Genomic DNA, 19817 nt, shown 5'->3' with positions numbered 1-19817 from the left:
GCAACGCCCCCACCTCTGATGATTCACGGAGCGACACCCATCGTTCGCCCGACAGTGACGAGCATCGGACGCTACCCTGGACCGCTGCTGGAGCTCGGACCCTAAACCCCTAACCCCGAGCGAGGACGAGACTGTTTTCTGCCTCCCGAGGCTCCCAGACACGCTCTGTTCTCCGACAGCCGTGCCGTTCAGGAAAGTCTGCTGCTGCGTTCCCTGGCTTGCGGCTGATTTCTGTGAGAAGCCGAGGTCCCTGCTGGCTGGTCCCGTGGGACCCTCCCCTGGGTGCTTGCACGTAGCCGGCCTCTATCAGTCTGGATAACCCCGAAACCCTCTAGCCGAACCGTGCACCAGACTGGTGCGGCCTGAAAAGAGGAATATCTGCTCCGGGAAACCATCGTCATGTCAGGACCCACAACACTGCCCGACGTCCCTCGGAAGAGGAGCAACTCCTAGTCCACAGTCCCACGTCCACACGCAAACAAGGTGCCAGGAGGGACAGAGCGGCACCGAACCCACCAAGGCTTGAGATGCCGGTGTGAGCAGACTCGGGACCCCTGCGCTTCCCCTGGCTCAGATCACAGAAGCAGGAAGCTTGGAGACGGAAGGGTGAGTCCACGGAACACAGACCCCATAACACGGCAAGAGGAGATTTCCAGACAACGCATGTGGGGGATGGCGGGGTGGACGGAGCACAGGTGAGGACAGGTGTGGGGAAGTGGGGGAGACAAAAGGCAGAGGTCAGAAGGCCACACGGGGAGAGGCGTGGGGGGCGTGCGGGGGCGCATCCTGAGTCCTGGGCTTCCGGTGCTCCCCCCACAGCTCGGGTAAAGGGAATCCTGCACAGACAGGGGAATGAAACCGCCGGACACCACACACCACCAGCACATCCTCCAAAACAGTCGGGATGAAACACAGCCCAGTGGGGTCCTCTTCCGTGCAGCAAGGAATCAGCCGCACGTTCTGGAGAGGCGATACGGCACCAGCCAGGGCGGCCCCGGGGCAGGGCCGTGCAGTCTGCGGCTCTGCCCGCGGGGAGGTCGGCCGCTGGGAGGTGGTCCCTGCGACCGGAACAAACACAAAACAGGCTGAGAAGGGAGCAGTCGGCAGACCCTGGACCGCAGACTCGCAGGTCTGGACCCTTCAAACCCTGCACACGGGTTGGCGGACTCGCGGGGTCTCTTCGCACACAGGGATTTGCGGACACGTGGGGTGTCCGTCTGCACATGTGGGTTCACGGATACGTGGGGTGTCCGTCTGCACACACAGGTTCACGGACACGCAGTGTCTCTGTCCAAGCGCGTGGGTTCCCGGACACACAGGGCCGTCCGCATGTACGAGTCTGCAGACACGCAGAGTGTCTGTGCACACGCACCAGTTCGCGCACACGCCGTCTCTGCACACACAGGTTCCCGGAGACGCAGTGTCCGTCCGCATGTACGAGTCTGCAGACACGCAGAGTGTCTGTGCACACGCACCAGTTCGCGCACACGCCGTCTCTGCACACACAGGTTCCCGGAGACGCAGTGTCCGTCCGCGTGTACGAGTCTGCAGACACGCAGAGTGTCTATGCACACGCACCAGTTTGCACACACGCCGTCTCTGCACACACAGGTTCACGGACACGCAGGGCCGTCCACGTGTACGAGTCTGCAGACACGCAGAGTGTCTGTGCACACGCACCAGTTTGCGCACACGCCGTCTCTGCACACACAGGTTCCCGGAGACGCAGTGTCCGTCCGCATGTACATGTCTGCAGACACGCAGAGTGTCTGTGCACACGCACCAGTTCGCGCACACGCCGTCTCTGCACACACAGGTTCCCGGAGACGCAGGGGCCGTGGTGCTGGAGCAAAGCTCACCCACGTGCAAGTTCTGAGTGACCAGGAGAAAGCTCCGCAAGGGCAGGGGCGGGCTGGGGCGCGGGTACCCGGAGCACTTCCGCTGAAACCGGGAACAAGCACGGAGCTTGGCTTCCTTCAGCAGCGCTGTGGGCCGCATGAAGACGGGACGAACCGCGGTGAGCTCGCCGGTGAGGACGGTGACAAAGGTGAGCAGGTGACACGTCCCGTGTGAGTGTCGGGAAGGGTCTTCGGCAACCGTGCAGGAGCAGGAGACACACAAGCTAACTCCGCGCACAGGCACAGCTACGGTGCGCGTGGGTTAAACGCTCCGGTCACAGAGCAGACACCCAGGGAAAAGCAGACCGTACGTCTCTGTAGGACACGCACGCAGCACACAGGAAACGTTTTTCAGCTGTGGACATACGGGCCCGCAGTGGCCCTCTCTCGGGTCGTTGTGGCTGCAGGGGGTCCACACGGCCCAGTGACGACGCGCAGATCCGCACCGTGCTGCAGGCGTGACACGGAAGCCCCGGGAGCTGGACGGCACCCAGACCTGGGCCGGAGCCTGCAGGCTTAGCCCCTAGGGCAGAAACGCTGCTGGGGCAGACTGATGTGCCGCAGGAAGGAGGCTGAGCCCCGCCCCCCAGGCCCGGATGACAAGGGTACCGCACAATGAGACACAAAACAGCCTGGTGTGGACACAGAAGATTTACGGGTTTAATCTCCCGGACATAAATAGCCCGTGGCCCCAGCACAGCTGCAGGACGCGCATTCCTGTCCTGCACACGGGGCGCCGCTGGGAGCCAGCCACCTCCCGGTCCGCAGAGCAGAACTCAGCAGATTCCGCAGGAAAGAAACGCAGGGGCCGTTCCCTGACCTCCAGGAGATGCGGCCCGATATCCGTTGCGAATGCGAAAGCAACAGGCACGTGCGAGTGTGCGGGAATTCCACAGCGGGGCTCGGGGCTCAGAGTCGAGGCCGGACACCCCGCTCTTCGGGCACCGACCCTTCCGTCCTCCTGGACGCACGGCGAGCGCACGCCTTGGACGGCACGCAGCCCAGAGCTCCCTGATAAAGATGACACCTCCCCACGGAGAGCTATTTCTGGAGAGAGCACGGACTCCTCATAAGGCCACAAAGCAAGAGGACGCCGCCGGCCGCCCAGCACACGCACAGTGGGGCCGTCCTGTCCACATGGGGCTGGACACAAGGTCCCGCCAAAGCTACTGCTGCCTCCCGGGGTGGGTGCCCGCAGAAGCAATCCAGGCTGGGTCTGTGCTGGCGCTCCTCCTCTGAGCACTGGGCTTGGGGGTCACAGGTCGGGGTCACAGGTCCCAGCCCTCAGCTGGGATGTCAAAAGTGACCCTCGCCCAGAGCACTGGCACAAGACACACAGTAAAAGCCAGGAGTCGGGACAAAAGCAGGCCAGGCAGAGGCACCCCGGGCACAGGCGGCTCAGCTCACAGGACCCCAGGACTAGCCCTGACCTCAGACACAGATGCAAGCTGCTGCCTGGGACAGGACCGGGGGCCCGGTGGGGAATTCCCAGGGAGCCTGCAGCACTTACGGCCAAGAGAGGAGGACCCTGCAGGCCACAGGACTGAGTCGGCACGCACTGAGATGCCGTGGCCAGGAGAGGGGGGCCCCGCAGGCCACGAACTCTGCTTCCTTGGACCACTTCCCGCCACATGGCAGAGGCTCACTACTGAGACCCGCAGAGGACATCCTGGACGCACACAGGAGTCCCGGGGTCAGAGTCTAACACAGAGGAGCCGAAATGACGAAATGACCGCTGCCTCGGTCCACCTCCACGCAGGCTCATGCAGACGCCCTGTCCACATCAGAATGTTCTGGATGTCCTTGTGTCAGGTGCACAGGGGGGCCAGACAGCAAACTCCGAGGACACGGAGCCAGGCGGAGCTGGCCAGGCATGCGTTAGGACGAGGCCTGTGTCCAGGGCCCACCAGCTCCCAGGACATCCGTTCAGCTCCGTGACCACACGCAGAATGGGCACAGACGCTCTGGCCTCCACAAAGCCTAGAAGACAGGCTGGAAACGTGGAGGACGTCATGCCACCACGCCATGCTGCCCAGGAAGTACCATGAACAGGACACCGTGTCCACAGCCTCACAGACATGGGGTGGGGGTCCCATCAACCTCCTGGGACCCTGAGAGTGAGCGTCGAAGGTGCGACCCCTCCCTGGCCCCGTGACCCCCTTTAGACTAAGGCCCTGCTCGGTGTCCGGCACGGCCTGAGCCAGAGGCCACGCTGTCTCCAGAAGAGGTCAGCTCATGGCCCAGCAGAGTCACCTGGAGATGGCATCACTACAGTCCACACACGACCGATCTGAGGGCCTGTCCGTCCACGCAGAGGACGCCCCAGGGAGGCTGGACAGGATGGGCGGTACAGGACCAGGGCCGTGACACAGCACAGGACAGGGGGGCCCGGGGCACCCTCGAGTGTACCACACTGGAGTGAGGGGAGAGAGATTCAGCACCAGGGGAGAGGGGGAGGCTAGGGTCCCCGCTGAGACGGGGGCAGGCAGCAGAGCAGCCGTGCTGGGCCAGGTGGGGTCCCCGACTCAGGGACAGCGCAGCCAAGCTTCCGGGAGTCCCTGTGCCACTCGGTGTGTGTGCAAGGCCCTGGAGCCCCCAGGAGGGCAGGCAGACCGCAGGCGGCAGTGTCCGTGCGGTGAGCAGCACAGGGAGCCAGTGGCTCGCGGACCCGCAGTCGTCCAGACCCTCCTCTGACCCCGAGTACAGGGGACACACGCGGTTAGCCGGATAGCCACACGCGAGGCACATTCTACACCATCCGCCCCTCAAACCCCCAACGGTCCCCACCCCACCCTCCCCAACCTCATGTCCCCTCCCCCTGCCCCATCCTCTACCTCATCTCCCCATCCCCTCGCCCATCCCGTATGGTATGCCCGTGTGGCTCCAACCCTCCACCTCCCCACCCCCCATTCCCCATCTCTTCCCCAACGTCGCGTCTCGTCCCCACCCCCACGGCCCCATCTCTCCCAGACTCTCATTTCCCCCTTCCCCATCCTACACCTGCTCATGTGTCCCTTAATCTCACTCCCTCCCACCCCCACCCCACAGGTGTGAGGCCCCATCTCTCCCAGGCTCGCCTTCCCTTCCCTTCCCCCTCCCTCCACTTCCTTCCCACACCCCCATCCCCCACCTTCCCCAACCCCATGTCCTCCACCCCTCCCCCAGCCTCCCATCCCCTCCAGTCACCATACAGGACCCCCCCATCTCCCTCCTAGTCATCAGGGTCCCCACCACGCTCATGGTCCCAGGCCACCACCGACCTGTGCTGACCTGCCCAGGGCCCTGTCCAGATCCACACTTAGATGCCCTGGGCTGAATAAGACGGAACTACCCCCTCCTCCCGCAACGCTCCCCTACAAGGAGCCCCGTCTGATCCACCCCCCACACCTTAGAGAACACTCAGTGACCCCAGACACACGCTCACGCCCCAGAACACCGCTGAAGTACACCTCCTGTAACATGAAACACTTTCCCCGCCGAAGGAATTCATAGAATTTCTCTCCCCAACAGTGGTGCCGGTGAAACGGGGTCATCCTAAAACAATCCGACTCTCCGGAACCGGTTCTGCCAGGAGCCAGGCCCGCAGAGCGCAAGTCACCACGACTGTCGGCGCATCTGCCGATCCTGCCAACACCCTAGGGAACCCCCGCAGAGAAACCCCCAAACATCCATCTTCCTGCCGGGTGAGAGGGCTTCGGCCGTGGCCGACGCCACTTCCACCGTCTCAGAAACAAGGAACAAACGATCTGTACAATCCACCTCAACACAGAATGTCCAAAGCTGGAAGACACAGGCAGACACACACTCAGAAGGTGTGTGAACACTAACGTGGGATCCAAAAGAAACTCCAGGTACAGAATAAGCAAAAGCAGGTCTTTTTCTCACCCCGAGAACAGCCCTGTTTGATTCTGTGTGATTTTTTTGTCCTTACGCGGTACCAGGGTGCTAACTCCTCACTAGCAGGGACAACACAAGCGTTTCATGTGGCAAGTGTCAGTGACCCAGATGCAAGGCACGTAGGGAGCCAGCCAGTGAGTGCAGGTCCCGCCTCCAGCCCTGCGGTCCTGGCCCCCGCGTCCAGCACCCCCATCCGGCCCCTGTCCTGTCTCCCCTGTCCCCATCCAGTCCCCCATCCTGTGTCCTCTGTCCTTGTCCCATCTCCCCTGTCCCCATCCTATCCCAAGTCCTGTCTCCCCCATCCCCATCCAGCCCCCGTCCTGTCTCCTCTGTCCCCATCCAGTCCCCCACCGTGTCTCCCCTGTCCCCATCCAGTACCCCCGTCCTCGTCCTATCTCCTCCCGTCTCCCCCATCCCCATCCAGTCTCCCATGCCCCCATCCAGTCCCGGTCCTGTCTCCCCCGTCTGCATCTCCCCCGTCTGCACACCCCCATTCTGTCCCCCGTCCTGTCTCCCCGCCCCCATCCTGTCCCCAGTCCTGTCTCCCCCAGCACTGGGGCACCAGGCACCCGGGCACTACGCGGCGGTAGGCAGAGCGTGAGAGGTCGCACGGAAACCTCACGTTACAGAGTGACTGGGGAGCTCACGGGAAGTCTCAGGCCTTTTCAATTACGTGTTCCCTTAAACTCCTGACAAGATACACAGAGACATAAAGCCAGGTTTGACGTCCCCGAATCATGAGAATCACAGCAAAGTTCACACACAAGTCAGTCTGTTACTAAAAGCCACCCAGGCGTCCCCGGTCGCGGCTGCGGTCTGCGCGTCCCTCCACACAGCACGTCTCAGACCGCCGCCGCGAGGGCAGGGAACCCGGCCGCGTCCACGGGCGTGGGGAAAGCTTCCTGCTCCGCACGAGGGCACAAGCCCCCAGTGTTTGTGACTAAGGCTGAACCGCCAGCCGACGCTAAACCCTGTCTGCTCCGCGCTGGGGAGAGCCGCCGCGTCGCTGGCCCCCACACTCCAGCTTCCTGACTGCGTGCGGTTCTGCCACTGGAACCCCAGGAAGGGAAGCTGGGGCTTCCTTCTACGGAAGGCTTTCCCTAACACTCCACGGGACACCTGGCTCTCCAGAGCCACGACACAGCTGTTCCGAGAGGCACATGGGGAGGACCCTGGGAGTACCAGCAGCCCCCAGTCTGTTCCAGGAGGGATGCACACGGAGGGGGGACCCTGGGAGCACCAGCCGCCCCCCATCCATTCGGGGGGGTGATGTGTACAGGGGACCCCAGAATTACCAGGAGCCCCCCAGTCTGTTCCAGGAGGGACGTCCATAGGGGGGACCTCGGGAGTACCAGCAGCTCCCCATCCATTCAGGGGGTAACATGCACAGGAAACCCCGGGAGTACCACCAGCCCCCAGTCTGTTCCAGGAGGGATGCACACGGAGGGGGTCCCCAGGAGTACCAGAGCCCCCATCCATTCGGGGGGGTGATATGCATGGGGGGTCCCTGGAAATACCAGCAGCCTCTCATCCATTCCAGGGGGGTGACACATACAGGGGGACCCCGGGAGTACCAGCAGCCCTCCATCCGTTCAGGAGGGTGATACGCACGGTGGGGGGGACCCGGGGAGTACCACCAGCCCCCCATCCATTCGGGAGGTGACGCGCAGGGGGGGTGACCTGGGAGTACCAGCAGCCCCCTCCCCAGTCCAGACCTCAGCGGGGAGCTCAGGTGAGCACCACACGAGACGCACACAGCACACCTGCCCCACCTGGACCTGCTGGAAGGCCTTGAGCCTCTTCTTAAAGCGGGACGGCAGCACAAAGTCACAGCCGCGGGCCAGGGAGGCCAGCTCCTGCCTCAGGTCAGGGTCCTGGCGCAGGGACAGGTCCCGGAGCCGCATGTCTCCTCGTATGGGCCGCCGGGGGCCAGGCCAGGCGCTGCGCTCACGCTCTCGCTCTGACTCTCGGGGCTGGGCTGAGCCGGGACCGGCAGGCTCGGGGTGGTGGCTGTGCCCGGCAGGACAGTCTGGGTGGCCGGGCTCAGCGCGCTCCATGCGTGGCCGGCCAGGCGCTCTGGGGGCCGGCCCTGGGCCGCTTGCATTCCACAGGCTGAGGAGGGCACATGGCTGCAGGGTGGGGGAGGCGGCCGCTCCTCCCCGCCGGCCCCTGGCTGTGCAGGAGGGAGCCGCTCCGGCCGGAGCTGTTCTGGCTGAGCTGCCGATGGGAGTCCCGGACAGAGCTCCCCGCTCAGTGACCCCGTCTTGTGGCTCGGTCCGGAGGGACAAGCGCGTAAACAGGTCTGCAAGGAGACATCTGGGGACAGCGCCTCTAGTTCTGCCGCTGGGGGACAGAGGCGTGCTCCAGAGAACGGAAGTGATCCGAGCAACTGCCTGCTAGTAAGTTAGCAGAGGCGGGGAGGGACGAGAGGAGGCGCTCTGCACAGAAGGGAAGTCTGTCCCGGACACAAGAGAACCTGTCACGGAGCTCTCGCCGGATCCCTGCTGGTCCCCACGAGCCCAGATGCAGCCAAAGCAGCTGCTTCCTCCCTGAAACCGTGCCAAAAACAAAGGGGTCTGCGAGCACCAGCCGCCCTCCCCTCCCGGCACAGAAGACGAGACACAATAAAGCACACAGAGTCCTCAAATGCTTTCTTGTCACAAGGGGGGGTGGGGGAGTATTTGGGGCTTCAGAGTTTTCCTGCCATTCTGCACAAGGTAGAGAACACGGCATATAACTTAGATGGGGTAACTTAGCTTACACAGAATGTAAGCAACAAGGTAAACGTCATCGGTCAGGGTGAGATACAATGTAACGTCAGCTGTGTACCGGGGAGAGTAACCAACCACAGAAAGTAACAACACAGGATAACGTCCACAAGGCAGGATGTCACAGAAGCCAGGTAAGGAAGGCCGAGGAGCAGAGCACCAGGCTCTGCAGATGCCGTGCGTTCAGTACCCTGTGGGTAACGCGGACCGGACTGTAGTGACCGGTCCTGCAGAGCACTCGGGGCGGCTCCAAGCAGTGGGCTCGGGGCTTGAATGAGGATGAGCTAACCCTCCCACGCCTCCCCCTCCCTTCACACCGCAAAGGAAAGACATCCTGAGCAAGCAGACCCTACCTGTGCCCACGTTGGGTGTGGCTGGCACAAAGCCAAGGCACAAAAGTCCTGCCTTGTGAGCCCAAGGTGCTTTCAGGACGTTTATCCCAGAAGCGACATAGACATTAGCATACACAGCAGCAAAGCAGCGCAAAACCTCAATGGCCAGACATCACCACAACGTGAACCCACCACTCGCACGACTCAGGGCCGTGAAGACAGCGGGCAAAGAGGGATCCATCCCCATCCACCACCCCAAGAAAAGACTTGTAGATGCACCCGCCACTGGACCGCGAAGTTTTGTTCTCGGTAGTAAGGGCACCAGAACAGCTGAGCAAGGACACATGCACAGCCCAGAGAGCGGATGCCCGCACAGCCCCGAGGGAAGACTCCCACACAGCCTGCGGCGAGCACACCCACAGAGCCCGCAGCGGGCACACCCGCACAGCCCACGCTGAATGTACCTGCACAGCCCGGAGCATCACATCCTCGCGACGTGGCCCTGAGTACCCCTACCTCATGACATAGCTCTGTGCACCCTACCTCCTCATGACGGAGCCCCTGTACACCCCTACATCTTCATGGAGCCCCTGCGCACCCCTACCTCTTGTGAAACACCTACCTTCAAAGCACGTGCCCGCAGATTATATATAGGCTTTTTACGACTCAATAATAAAAACATAACCTAACTGTAAAAACAGGGAAAATGCGTGAACACACGCATCACAGTGCCCAAAGACAAGCTGAAAGAAAAAAAAAAAAAAAAAAAAGCCCGTTTGACCAGAAGTGCCCTTAGCATTTGACGAACATCGGACTTCGCAGCCAGTGCTGTTTCCCAGTGCTTACGGTAGGTGAGAACGTGCCATCACCTGCAGCACTGGCAGCGCTGCGTGAAGTCCCCAGTTAACACGCGGCTCCTCTCGCAGCGAGGAGCAGAAGGTGCTCCGGCACAGGGTGGCCAGTAAGAGATCACTGGTGGTGTTACGTTCTCATCTACGTACACAGCAGATCGCCCTCCTCTCAGAGGCGCGGCGAGGGTCGGTCGACGTGGCAGAAGGTGACAGGGGTGTGGACCACTGTGAGGGAAGGAGAAGGAAGGGGACCCGGGAGAGTCTGAACTAGCCGCTGCACAAGGTGACTGGGATACTGACCACTGTGAGGGAAGGAGCAGGAAGGGGACCCGGGAGAGTCTGAACTAGCCGCTGCACGAGGTGACTGGGATACTGACCACGGCAGGGGGAGGTAGGAAGGGGGCTCCGGAGGCCAAGCCCTGCATTTGAAAGTCTGGTCCCCGGGCCGCCTGGGACCCTCCTTCCCCAGGCGTCATCCCTGAGGTCGCAGTCTGTGCAGGGACAGGACATGCCCACTAAATCTGATTCCCTTAGAGAACTTCCTTAGAACCACTTTTAGGGTTTTCTGTGGTTGGGATTACAGGCGACAGTGCCATGGAGGCCCTGCGGTCCAGCCCTCAGCCTTCCCTCACGGAGATGAAAGATGTTCCAAGGACCTGTTGCGTGTAACATGTCTGCCACAAGCTTCATGTCATGCGTGTGTGGAGATCACCCCCGGGGCGGGGCATGTGACTCGGCAACCGGACCCCTCGTGTGTGGGCAGTCCCTGTGCCTCCCCGTTCCCTTAGCTGGAAACCACACGGAGCAGGGGTAAAAAGGAGAGGCTCGCGGCTCGCGGCAGCCCTTCCGCGTGTGTGCACCGAGAAAAGATGCCGGGCCCCGAGGGAAGAGAAGGGGTGGACGGAGGGACAGACCATCGCAGGCAGAGGCCACTCCGAAGCCCAAGGTGGGGCTGGCTGTCCCGACACAGAAACCGCGACCTGACCTGAAGCCAGCAGCTGGAGGCTTCACCCGTGGGGCCTCCCGGCTGCCCCTCGACGGTGAGAATCGGGATCACGCTCCAGCCCCACCGTGCACACCTCCAGCGGCCGACCTTCTGTCTCAGACCGCCAGCAGGCACAGCGTCCTCGGCCCGGAGCACTGCGTCCTGCTCAGTCCCACAGGCACACAGCGACCCGGCTCCTCAGCGGGCTTCCTGCGGTCAGACCGCTGCGGCTAGCGCACGAGACTGGACAGCTGATGTCCGCTGCAGACCGCCCTTCCTGGCCCCGCTGCCTTCTCCCCACTAAAGTCAGTGCGTTCCCCAAGTCGCAGACTCCCTTCCTGCACAATCTCCCTCCCACTTGGGAGAACAACCTGTCTGTGCTGTGGACACTGGAGGAACTTCACTCCCACGTGGGCACGCCACGGGCCCGCTATCCAGAAAAGCGTCTTTTTCAAAGCATCCCCGTCGCCCTCGTCAAGCCGTGCTGACCCGTCAACATCTGCCGTCCCAAGAGGTTTCATGCAAGGTCACGGGGTCACAGGATCCAAGAATTCACCTGCGTGAGGGGCCGGGCCTCCGCGCGGACCCCTGTACGCCACGCAGGCGGCTGCTCGGCGCGGGAGACCTCGGCCGTCCCGGGGAGAGCAGATGCCATCGTGGGGAGGGAAACCACCGTCCCGCAGAAGTCCCCCGTCTGCGCGCGGGCCCCTCACTGACCCGGCAGCCTCGGTGACACGGGAGATTCCGGCCCTACTCCCCCAGCACTAAGATTCTGCGGCCGTGGGAAAGGGAGTGAGCCAGAGCCCAGGGCTGCGCCGCGGGCCCTGCAGGAGCACAGGAGCCGTCCCATGCGGTTCCCTACAGGGGCTGCCAGGTGGTCTCCCACGTGACCGCTGGACCGACTTCCCACTCCCCGTGGAGGCTTGCGTTCTGGGACATGTCGTCGGGACCGCTGCCACGGGCCCGAAAACCACGGGTCAGGGAGCAGAGCCAAGCGAGCTGGCCCTCAGAACGACAGCCGGCAGTCTGCCCGTGGCGGCTGGTCCGCGGCGGTGGGAAGCTATCAGGTAAGTGATGGCACCCCAGGGGTCGCTGACGGGACGGGAGCTGCGGCGGAAACACGCGCCCCAGGACAATCACGTTCCGCCGAAGGCCAACGCTGCCAGCGCCGGGGTTCGCCCAGGAACGCGGGACGCGCCGGTGCCATGCTTCCCATCACGCTGAGCCAACGTGTCGCGACTCTGAAGGCTCGCCGCAGCCCGAACTGGAGGCCAACCTCTATTTCCGGCACCGGCCACGTGACTGTGACTACGGCAGACGAAGGAAGGAGAAAACCAGACTAGTGGGGTACGGCCTCGGCTCCTCACCTGGGCCGGGAAGGGAGTGTGCAGAAGCGTGCGCCCCGAGCGGAGAGACTGCCGCGGAACTCCGCCATCTGCCGACGACCGGCGTCCGCTCTGGCCGTGAAACACGCTCCGGCACACACGCCCCGTTTGGGGGAACCCTGCCAACGTGACTGTTCGCACGTGGGGCGCTCCGCGGCAGAGAGCCCGGGGTCGGATCGCCGAGAGGTCGCAACGCGACGGGGAACTTACTATGCGCGTCCCTGCGGATCGACGAGTCGCTCGCACGGGAGGCCCGGTCCGGGGACTCGCGGCGGCTCCCAGCGGCAGCGCGGTGGACGCGGGGGCCGGGCCTGGCGCCCCCAGGCTGTCGAAGAGCGCGGGCTTACAGGCGGGGGCTGCGGCAGCCAGCGGGGGCCCGGGGTCCGCAGTGCCCGCCTCGGTCCTCGCGGGCATCTGGACCCTCCGCAGGCAGTCCCGGAGCATGGCCTGCGTGCCCGCCTCGCTGAGCCAGCACAGGAACAGCTCGTCCACCTTCATCTTGAGCACCGGCTGCAGGACTTTGCCGGGCGGCATCTCCACGGCGGGGGCCCTGCGGCCCGAGGAGCCCCTCTGTCCCGCACGCAGGCCTGACGCCCGAAACGCAACTCAGGCCCGACTGGACGTCTGCGGAGCCGACGAGGGCCGCCGGCGGGGTCACGGTCCAAGGTCTCCAGGAAACGGAGGTCCGGGGAGGCGGCAGGTCTGCAGGCCGGGGTCCTAAGGTCCCGGGGAGGTGGGGTTCGCAGCCCAGATCTTGGGGAGGCTGTGGGGGGCGGTGTCGCGGGCCTGGAGTCCAGGTTTCGGAGGTCGCGGGCCTGCGGCCTGGAGCCCCGAGTCCTGGAGTCCAGGGTGGGGGGGGGCGCCCTAGAGCTCGGTGTCCGGGGGTCGCAAACCTGCGGTCTGGGGTCTCTAGGGGGCGGGGGTCCGGGGAGGCGGCAGGTCCACAGCCCAGGGTCCTGGGGTCCCAGCGTCTCAGGGACGGGGGTCGCAAACCTGCGGTCTGGGGTCTCTAGCGGGCGGGGGGCCGGGCCTGGAGCCCCGAGTCCTGGAGTCCAGGATGGGGGGGCGCCCTAGAGCCCAGGGTCCTGGGGTCCCAGCGTCTCAGGGACGGGGGTCGCAAACCCGCGGTCTGGGGTCTCTAGGGGGCGGGGGTCCGGGGAGGCGGCAGGTCCACAGCCCGGGGTCCTGGGGTCCCAGCGTCTCAGGGAGACGGGGGTTGCAAACCTGCGGTCTGGGGTCTCTAGGGGGCGGGGGTCCGGGCCTGCAGCCCGGAGTCCCGGGGTCCCGGGGAGGCTGGGTTCGCGGCTCGGGCCTGGAGCCCCCGTTCCCGTGGGGGTCGCAGGCCGGGAGCCCGTACCCGGGGTCGCGGGGTCCCCAGAGCAGGCGACGGCCCGGCCCAGCCCCGCGAGGGACGAGGGACGAGGGACGAGGGACGAGGGGCGACGGGCGAGGGGCGAGGGGGCCGGACGCGGGCGGGGTCCTCACTGCGGGCGGCGCCGGCGTCCCGGCGGCTGCGCGGAGCCCCGGGCCCGGCGGAGGCGGACGGGCAGCGGCGCCGCGGGGCCCGCGCCGCTCTGGGCAGCTTCAAAACGGGCGCGCCGGCCGCCTTCCCAAACACGGTCGCCGACGTCGTGCGTCACCGCGCCGCGTGACGTCATCGCGGCGGCCACGGGCGCTGCTCGCCGCTCGCCGCCGCGCACGTCTCCCCGGCTTCGGACGCCGCGGCCTGAGGGGGGCGGGGGCGTTGGTGCGTCGAGGGAGGGGGCGTTTAAGGCTCGGGGGGCACGGCACGGGGCGGCGGACCCCCCGGTCTCCGCGTTCTGGCTCTACACGGCGCAGCCGCGCTGGCGAGCCGCCCTGACGGCCGCGGTGGCGGAAGCATGCGCAGTGCGTGCCGGCGAGAGCGCGCCGTTGGGCTGGCGCCGTGCGCGGAACGGGGAAGGGGACGGGCATGCGCAATGCGCGCCCAGCGGGAGCGAGCGAGCCGGAGGCCGGGCGGTGGGTGTGTGGCGGGCATGCGCAGTGCGTGCCGGCTGGGAGGGAGCGCGGGACCGGCCCTGGATGGGTGCCGGGCATGCGCAGTGCGTGCCCGCCGGGAGCGAGCCGGAGGCCGGGCCGTGGCTAGGTGGCGGGCGTGCGCGGCGCGTGCACGCGGAGCACGAGGACGAGTGTGCGCGCGGCGGGGGTCGGGAGCGAGCACGCGGCTAGCGGGCCGTTGTCACACGCACAGCGCACGTCGGGGTGGGCGCGGGCCGCGTGGCCGTGGACGTCGTGGACCCGGCGGGCTCCGTGCGCGGGCCGCGTGCGCCTCGCTGCCAACCGGTCTCGGGCCGTCGCGACCCCTGTGTCGTGCTGGCGGGACAGCCGCGACCCGCATGCGGGCTGCGGGGCTTCGGGGCCCCACGGGTGGGTGTGGGACTGCGGGGTCCCATGGGGCTGGGGGACTGCGGGGTCCCATGGGGGTGGGGGCTGCGGGGTCCCATGGGGCTGTGGGGGCTGCGGGGTCCCATGGGGGTGGGGGCTGCGGGGTCCCATGGGGGTGGGGGGCTGCGGGGTCCCATGGGGCTGAGGGGTGCGGGGTCCCATGGGGCTGGGGGGCTGCAGGGTCCCATGGGGGTGGGGGGTGCGGGGCGTCCGTCGAGTCTTTTCTAAGACGTGTTCTCCTCCCGCACGTGATCTGGTAACAGCAAAGTCCGCGCGTCGGCTGCCCGTCCAGCGTGCGATGCAGGACGCCGGTGCGAGCCGGTCCACGCGGCGGAACCGCAGCCGGACTCCGCGAGAGCGCGTGTCGCCTTGTGCGCGGCCCCGAGAGCGCGCGGTGTCTCTGTGCGGCCCAGAGAGCGCGTGTCACTTTGTGTGCGGCCTGGGCGGCTCGGTGTGGGCCTCCGGACCGCGTTCCCCGCTGGGGACAGCGCCGGGACGCAGGGACTCTGGACCTTGTCCCGCTGACCGCGCACCAGTGCGGGTGGGTCGGGGCCGCTTCTGCGGAGAAGGAAACGCGCAGGCGGGGCGCGCTCCGGGCTGGCGCACGCAGGCATCTCGTGCGGGAACAAACGGGTCTTTCACCCGGTCTTTGCACCAGCGGCCGCTCACTGCCCCTTCCGTCCCTTCACCGCCGGGGTTTCGCCGAGGAAAGGGGGTTTTGAGCCCGAGCACAAGACGGCTTTATGCGTCCCGGGGCCCATGCCGAGGTCCGGGCTGTGCGGCTGCCAAGCGGACAGAGAGAAGGTCCGGCTCAGGAACACAGTGCACCTTCAGTGTGCGCCGGCCCGCGAAGATCCTGTCCTGCCAGGACAAAGACGCGCTGTGCGACCCTGGGGCGCCCCGGAGCCAGCCCGGAGCCCGGCTCGCCGGGAAACAGGAGCAAGGTCTCGGCCCGGTGACACGAAGGGTGCTTTCTGGGGTCTGCCTGACTTCCAATGGGGTGGCAAGAGGACCCCCCCCCCCGCAGGACAGAAAGATGGAGTGGGGAAGGTGGTAGTGGACAGGAAGATTCTGGAGAACTGCGCGTGGGTTGGGAGCCAAGGAGAAGCTGAGTCGGCTTCCCTGCTGCATTATCCTGAGAGCTTGGAGAGGAAGGCGCTGGGGCGGTTGGAGGGGAGGGCGACCCCTTCCTTTGCCGGCCACAGCCCAGTTCCCTCTGTGGAACGCAGTCCACGCAGACCCTCAGAGTCCATCCGCACACCCTCTGCTTCAGCTCCGTCAGGGACTGGCTGATAGGAAAGGCAGGCTTTCCCCATACTGCATCATGGAACAACAAAATAACTTGTGTGTCTGCAGAGCCCGTGGTGGTTGATGGAAACCCCCCCATCCCACCTGGGGACGGAAGAAGTCCTCAATACGGTGCCTGTGACATCAGATCTCATGGGTCCCAGACGGACCGGAGGCTGCATACAGACCCTCCCTGGGAGTCAGAGTGATGGAGTTTATATCTGCCAAGGACGTTCATCCAAAACAAGATGCTCTTTCTTCTTTTTAAAAATCTTCGTTTCTATCATGAGGACAAACTCCTGGGTGCCTGGGTGGTCATTTCGTGGAGTGGTAAACTCTTGATTTCGGCTCAGGTCACGACATCAGGGTCGCAAGATTGAGCCCTGAGTGGGGCTGGTGCTTAGTGGGGCGTCTGCTTGAGATTCTCTCTTTGTCTCGCTCTGCTCTTGTGCTCCTGCCCTCCCTCTCTAAAATAAGTGAATCTTCAAAAACAAAGAAACAAAAAGGAACCCCAGAGAGGCACCTGGGTGGCTCAGTGGGTTAAGCCGCTGCCTTCGGCTGAGGTCATGATCTCGCGTCCCGGGATCGAGTCCCGCATCGGGCTCTCTGCTCAGCAGGGAGCCTGCTTCCTCCTCTCTCTCTCTCTGCCTGCCTCTCTGCCTACTTGCGACCTCTTTCTGTCAAATAAATAAAATAAAATCTTAAAAAAAAAAAAGGAGCCCCCAAATACCCATAAATGTCTCTGTGTTTGGTCTCAAGGGATGTCCTTCAAAGAACCTGATCAGGAGCTTAACCACCTTCCCTGTGTCAGGTCTGCCAGGAAAGGCCGAGTCTAGATGGTATTTATGAAGTCGGTCTGTCTGTTTCTTCTCTTCCCTTTGCTGCTGACTGACTTGCTTTCCAGTATGTGGTTTTGCCTGCTGCTCGAGGGCACATACTTTCCTACAATTTTGAACCGGAGGAACTGGGTCTTTTCCTGTGTTCCTTGAGCGCTCTGTAGCAGTGGGGTGGCTGAGTGAACCGGGGGCATTCCACGACTGGGATGGTTCGTATGGCTTTATTGTCACGGGATTGGTGCTTTCTTGGGAAGCAGTCACTCTGTTCCCCCTTCCCTCCAAGACTCCGACAGCCCACGACCCAGCGCCACTGCCTGCCCTTGACTGAAAGCAGAGTGGTTTTCCACGACACGTTTCCAGGGACGGAACCGTGGGTAAAAGACTGGAAGGGTTTTTTTCAGCCAAGACGGTATTATGGTCATTCCCTGGGTGCTATATTGTCACTGACACTGGGACAAAAGAGTGGAGAGAACATCCATTAAAAGTTTTCAAGCTAAGCAGTGGTGTTTAAATGCCTTGCAGTCCTGGTAATCAGGAAAGAAAATTTATTGTGTTAGCACCCATCTTAATCAGCTTTCAAAGAATAATAATGTTGATCAAAACCACAAAAAACAAATGGATAGTGACCCTACGAAACTAAAGAGAATGGAAAAATTGTAAAAAAAATCGTATGTTCAGATTTGCCCTTTTCTCCAAAGGAAAGAGTTTTACAGAGTTTATGCACGTATACGTGGGGTTTTTGTTTTTTGTTTTCTCCAGACGTCCTCGTATTTTCCTGATTCAAGATCCCAGTTTTAAGCAGTGACGTGGGCTCAGGACCTCCCAGATGGGGAGGCTGTGTGTCTGCCCCGTCGTGCAAAGGAGAGGTCCACTGAATGATGTGTTTCTGTGCGGCTAGTGCTGGGATGCTCGGGACGTTTCCCTTCTTGCCATCAATTCGCCTGGCTCCGTCAGTGCTTTCTCTTTTAATTTATTTACGATGTATTTATTATGCTAGAATGCGGCATAATTAAGCTGCGGCCTACTGGGTCCTCTGAGTGTGTGGTACAAGCCCGAGGACAGAGAGAAATAAGAGATGATTCACGATCTCAAAGATTTCCTCATCTAATGGGGCGGGAGTGGGGATTTATACAATTAGATGATTCAATGCACAATTACACCGCAGAGTGCGGAAGTGTGAGGAGAGAAAAGAAATTACAGAGGAGCTATGGCTGAGGCAGGGACTGTCAGCCTCCCAGAGGTGGCACTCACCACTCACCACACGTAAGTGGACGTGTTCAGGACACTTGATCCTGGACAGCAGAACGTACGGAAGGAACACAAGAAAAGGAGCTAGAAAGGGCTTGGGGGGGGTGCTTCTGCACCAGGCAAACACGTTCTGACTCCCTCGTGCACAAAAAATTGATTCAGGAGGCTGGACAAACAGAGATCCCTGTTACCTTGTGGCGAAACAGTTGCTACAATGTGGCTTGCCATAACCTGGCAGGTGGGAAAGGTGCCTGGTCCCCCCCCCCCACCCCATCGCCCTGGGAAAGGATGGGAACACACGGCTGCAGGATGCTGCTTTCTTTCTGAATTTCATCAACAACCACTCGGAAGGCAGCAGTTTGGAAAAGCATGGGCCAGCTTGCAATCAGAGTTTTAGAGAGGATACCGACAGCCCCCAGAACTGCAGGTGTGAAAAAGGCCTCGGGCTTTCACCCAATCAGAAGGGCCTGCATTACAATACTGGCTTGGGGCCGGGGGAGACCTGAGGCAGTTTTCGTCCTGTTTGTGAAAACCCCTGAGAGATGAAGGTGCACAGACGGGCCCCCAGGAAGAGCCCTGATCCCTGTGACCGCGTCAAGGGGAAGGGCCAGCCGGGATCGGCCAGCTTCCTGACGTGGTACAGATACTCTAACTGACGAGTTTCAGGGTGGCTGTTACACACTAGCAGTGACCGACCCAGACACCTGGAGCCGGCGATGGAAAGGACCAAGCACGTCTGAGGCATCTCAGATGCTTAGCTCTGGCAGGAAAGAGGAGATGAGTTACAGGTGTAGGAACCCGGACACAGTCGGCAGGCTGCTGGGGCTTGATACGGCGTGTGTCAGTCATCCGGCTCTTCTGTAACGAGGGGCCACAAAGTCGGCGGCTTCCAAGAACACCGGTGTGTTCTCCCACCTTCCGGAGGGCACAAGGCCACGGTCAGTCTTAGCGGGCTGAAGTCAAGGTTCTACGGGCGCGGTTCCTCCTGGACACTGTGAGGGACCTGTGCCTGGCCTTTCACCGCTGCCGGTACCCACCGTGGGTCAGGACCCTTGCTCCACCTTCAAAGCCCAGCCTTCCCCCCTCTGCTTTCAGGTCACACGGACTTCTCCTCTGCCTCCTCACATCTCCCTCGGCCTCCCCTGGGATGACACCGAGGTCACACTGCCACCCAGGATGATCTCCATCTCAAGACCCACTTCATTCATTCACATCTGCGAAGTCCCTTTTACCATCAGTGTCCCTTTGCTAAGGCGGCTGTGACAACACAGCCCAAACTAGGTGACTGGAGCAGTGGACATGTGTTCTCTGGCTGGGAGTGTGGGATCCAGGCGCGGCTGAGGCTGGAGGTCTGACATCCAGGTGGTACCAAGGCTGCTTCCTCCTTTGGCCTCTGTCCTTGGCGTGTAGATGCTGTGTTCTCCCCGTGTCCTCACGCCGTTGTCCCTCTCTGTGTGTCCGTGTCCTCGTCTCTCCTTATAAACACTCGAGTCACACTGCATGGGGGCCCGTCCCAATGACTTCATTTTACCTTCGTCACCCCTTGAAGGACTCCATCTCTGAAAAGAGTCCCATTCTGGGGTCCTGCAGCCGAGGGTTTTGACATGTATTTGTGGAGGAAGGGACACAGTTCAGCCCATAATGGGGGAAAGGATGGGTTTGACGGGGGTCTTGGCCTGTGACATGAGCAACCCGTATCGCTGGTGAATGTTCACTGTCTAAACAGCAGCAAAAAACTCAAAAGCAGAGAGAAGGCTTTGGGTCAATTTGCTTCCTTTTAATGATTTCTGTCTCATTATTAGGATTCTCTGCTGAGACATCATTTTCCGGCTCTGCTTCAGATCTCCGAGCTTGTTTATACACCCGTTTAAAGCCTGGCAAGGGAGTCCGATGTCTGGGCACAGGG

General features: G+C 62.7%; 1 protein-coding gene across 2 annotated transcripts in view; it reads right to left on the bottom strand.

Moving 5' to 3' along the window:
- The window catches only part of PPP2R3B (protein phosphatase 2 regulatory subunit B''beta), a 45169-nt gene extending 31609 nt beyond the window's left edge, over nucleotides 1-13560 (bottom strand). The window contains exon 1 of one of the 2 annotated variants that reach the window (XM_044234339.1): nucleotides 12327-13560. In XM_044234339.1, coding sequence (XP_044090274.1) covers nucleotides 12327-12650 — 324 coding nt within the window. In that variant the 5' untranslated portion in view covers nucleotides 12651-13560. Of the gene's footprint in view, nucleotides 1-7567; nucleotides 7853-12326 lie in introns of those variants that run through there. The other variant, XM_044234340.1, reaches the window with a different exon arrangement.
- Nucleotides 13561-19817: the final 6257 nt, after the last annotated feature.

This window comes from Neovison vison, chromosome X, assembly GCF_020171115.1.
Source record: "Neovison vison isolate M4711 chromosome X, ASM_NN_V1, whole genome shotgun sequence".
In the NCBI taxonomy this organism is placed as follows: domain Eukaryota; kingdom Metazoa; phylum Chordata; class Mammalia; order Carnivora; family Mustelidae; genus Neogale; species Neogale vison.
This window is presented reverse-complemented; position numbering and strand designations above follow the sequence as displayed.